We start from the raw sequence: 2,500 nt of genomic DNA, 5'->3' as shown, positions 1-2,500 counted from the left end.
AACACTGCATACAGGACGGTGCTCTATGTAGGAGTGTGTTTAGAAATACATGTACTGTTTGTACTATTCATTCAAAGCATTTTTTTCTGTAGAGCAGAGGCAATAAAGGGGATGCTGAACAAGAAACCAGGTTCCTCAGCTCCAGCAACATCAGTCACTCAAGCTGTGCAAAACCTGTCCCTGAGTTCTAAAGGTGATGTGACCTCAGGAGGAAGTACTATGGACAAAAGACCTCAGCTCACAGCCAAAGAACTCGAGGTGTTAAAGTAAGCGATCTTTGGTGTTGTAATTCAAATCATAATGAACAGTGTTTGAAGTGAAGTGAAGTGAAGCAACCATATTTAACGTCGATAACTCGTAACAGTAATTCAACTGACAAACCTGAGGTCGACGGTGCGCTCATTTTACTCCCCCCTCTCCATCAGTGCTCCATTTTCGGGTATTTAAAGCTACTTAGCTACACGGAAAGGAAAGAAGTCGAAACAAGGATGCGAGATCTGGCCGGGAATCGAACTCAGGACCTCTTACACCAAGGCCGCGCACTAACCCACTGTGCCATCCTTGCTCCTTAGTTTGACACTAATAGTTTATATCCATGGGCAAGTAAAACAACTGTAAGACTTGCCCAATCAGGCAATCAGGATTTTTGTTCAACTCACATTTTGCAGAGCAATTTGATTTGCAAGGAAGATAGTGAATAAGTAATATGACATAGTGACCACAAACACAATAAAGAAATAAACAATGTTGCATCTCTTTGCTGTCATTTAGGTACAAATCTCAAAACAGATGCGAACATGTTCGTAGCCACCAGCTTTCTCTGCTTGTTACAATGGAACCCAGTAATGTGATTTGTCCATGAAATTTCTTGTCCTGATTGTTCTCTTTAATAGGCAAACATCATATATAAATGGGAAATTATTTCCTCCATGGCTGGATATCGATCTCAAGGAGAGATTTGCGTATCCTGATTATTACCGGTAACATTCAGTGTTTTGCCTGTTTTTATATTACATGTATTTTTAAGTGGTCTGTACAGTAGATCTTTTTTTTTTACAGGGAAAAGTTCAAGACCTGGAATGAACTACCTCCACACACAAATATCATTAGACCTCAATACTTTGGTTTCTCGAAAATGAATACCCTAAGAACCCAAAAACTCAAAAAAAGTTCTGGTAACCCAAAACCTTCAATTTGGCTAACCCTACATGTAGGCCTAAAGTTGTTTTTTTGGCCTGGAGTGTAACAGGGCCAATATATACATCCGACAGGAAATCAGTGAAGATGTCGGGCCACACGTGGAGCCTGGTTACTCAGTTAAATATGGCGGATCACTCAGCTTTCACTTTGAAACAAGTTGTAGCAAATGAAGGACTTGACCTTCCCTTGAGGTAACTCAAAAAACCGACTTTAGGCCTTGAGTGTTAGCCAAATTGAGGGTTTTGGGTTACTTTTTTCGAGTTTTTAGGTCTTAGGGTCTTAGTTTTCTAGACGGCCCTCAATACTCTGAGGAATGTAAAGCAGAATATTTATTACCTTATAGTACAGTGTATTTCAATTTCCATTCTTGAATATTATTGTTTTGCTCCTGCAGAAACCATTCTAATTAACCCAATGATAGCTTTGGTGTTTCCCTCTTAAAATATTATTGTTGTTGCTATTATTATTAATTATTATTGTTGTTGTTGTTGTTGTTGTTGTTGTTATTGCACTGTATATTTACCAATACCCTGCTACACAAAGAAGTGTTCATTATCTGTTCTTGAATTATTGATACGTTGTCTTTGTTTGAGACAGCAAACAAAACAATTCAGTGAATTTTTTTGGCCCTCTTAATGAGTAAATGGTTCAGGAACCTCCCCACCACCCCTTCTTCAAAGTTGAAGGGGTCATGTGACCACAAAGGTCAATCAGCATCTAGTCAAGATACCAAATGATATTTTTAGAATTGTGCAGCTGCAACATATCATTTATACTGGTCTTGGGGCATTTTGTTCACTCTGTGGATGTTTTGGTAATTCAAACAATTCAATTAATACTTTTAAATAGTAACTATTGTTTTAAATAAATGCTAGTGACAAAGATGGACAACTTCCACTTTCACAAAAGCAAAGGGCACGCTTTTCAAAATGGTTGAGGTGAGTTTTAACAAATTGACATAAATGGTTAATGATAAATAATTTGAAGTACATGTAGCAAAACTCCCAGGGAGCTTTTTGACAAAGAGATCATAACAAGTAGCAATTTCTATTAAAAACTTGGGGAGTTTGAATTCAGCCTTTCAAAAGAGCTCATATTAAGTTGTTCAAGAAGTACAATGAAGTAAACATTCTGTACAATCAATTTTGTCAAATGAAATTGTTGTTGTTGTTGTTGTTGTTCAGGCCATCTGAGCTGTGTGAGAATCCTGAAATGTTTTATGCCATCTCCAGTTTCAGTATTAAACAGGTAATTGGGTTTATTAAATTAAATTCCTTATGAAACAATAATGAGAATAACA

At 37.2% G+C, this 2,500-nt stretch overlaps 1 protein-coding gene across 1 annotated transcript in view; it reads left to right on the top strand.

The window, feature by feature from the left end:
- Positions 1–2,500, top strand: part of LOC138041629 (calpain-7-like) — a 19,729-nt gene that overhangs the window by 4,464 nt on the left and 12,765 nt on the right. Inside the window, exons 5-8 of the mRNA XM_068887382.1 lie at positions 93–266; positions 894–980; positions 2,076–2,138; positions 2,385–2,448. Coding sequence (XP_068743483.1) covers positions 93–266; positions 894–980; positions 2,076–2,138; positions 2,385–2,448 — 388 coding nt within the window. The remainder of the gene's footprint in view (positions 1–92; positions 267–893; positions 981–2,075; positions 2,139–2,384; positions 2,449–2,500) is intronic.

Source organism: Montipora capricornis, chromosome 1, assembly GCF_036669925.1.
Source record: "Montipora capricornis isolate CH-2021 chromosome 1, ASM3666992v2, whole genome shotgun sequence".
Taxonomy (NCBI): domain Eukaryota; kingdom Metazoa; phylum Cnidaria; class Anthozoa; order Scleractinia; family Acroporidae; genus Montipora; species Montipora capricornis.
The sequence above is the reverse complement of the archived record's forward strand: the minus strand, read 5'-3'. Positions and strand labels throughout refer to the sequence as shown.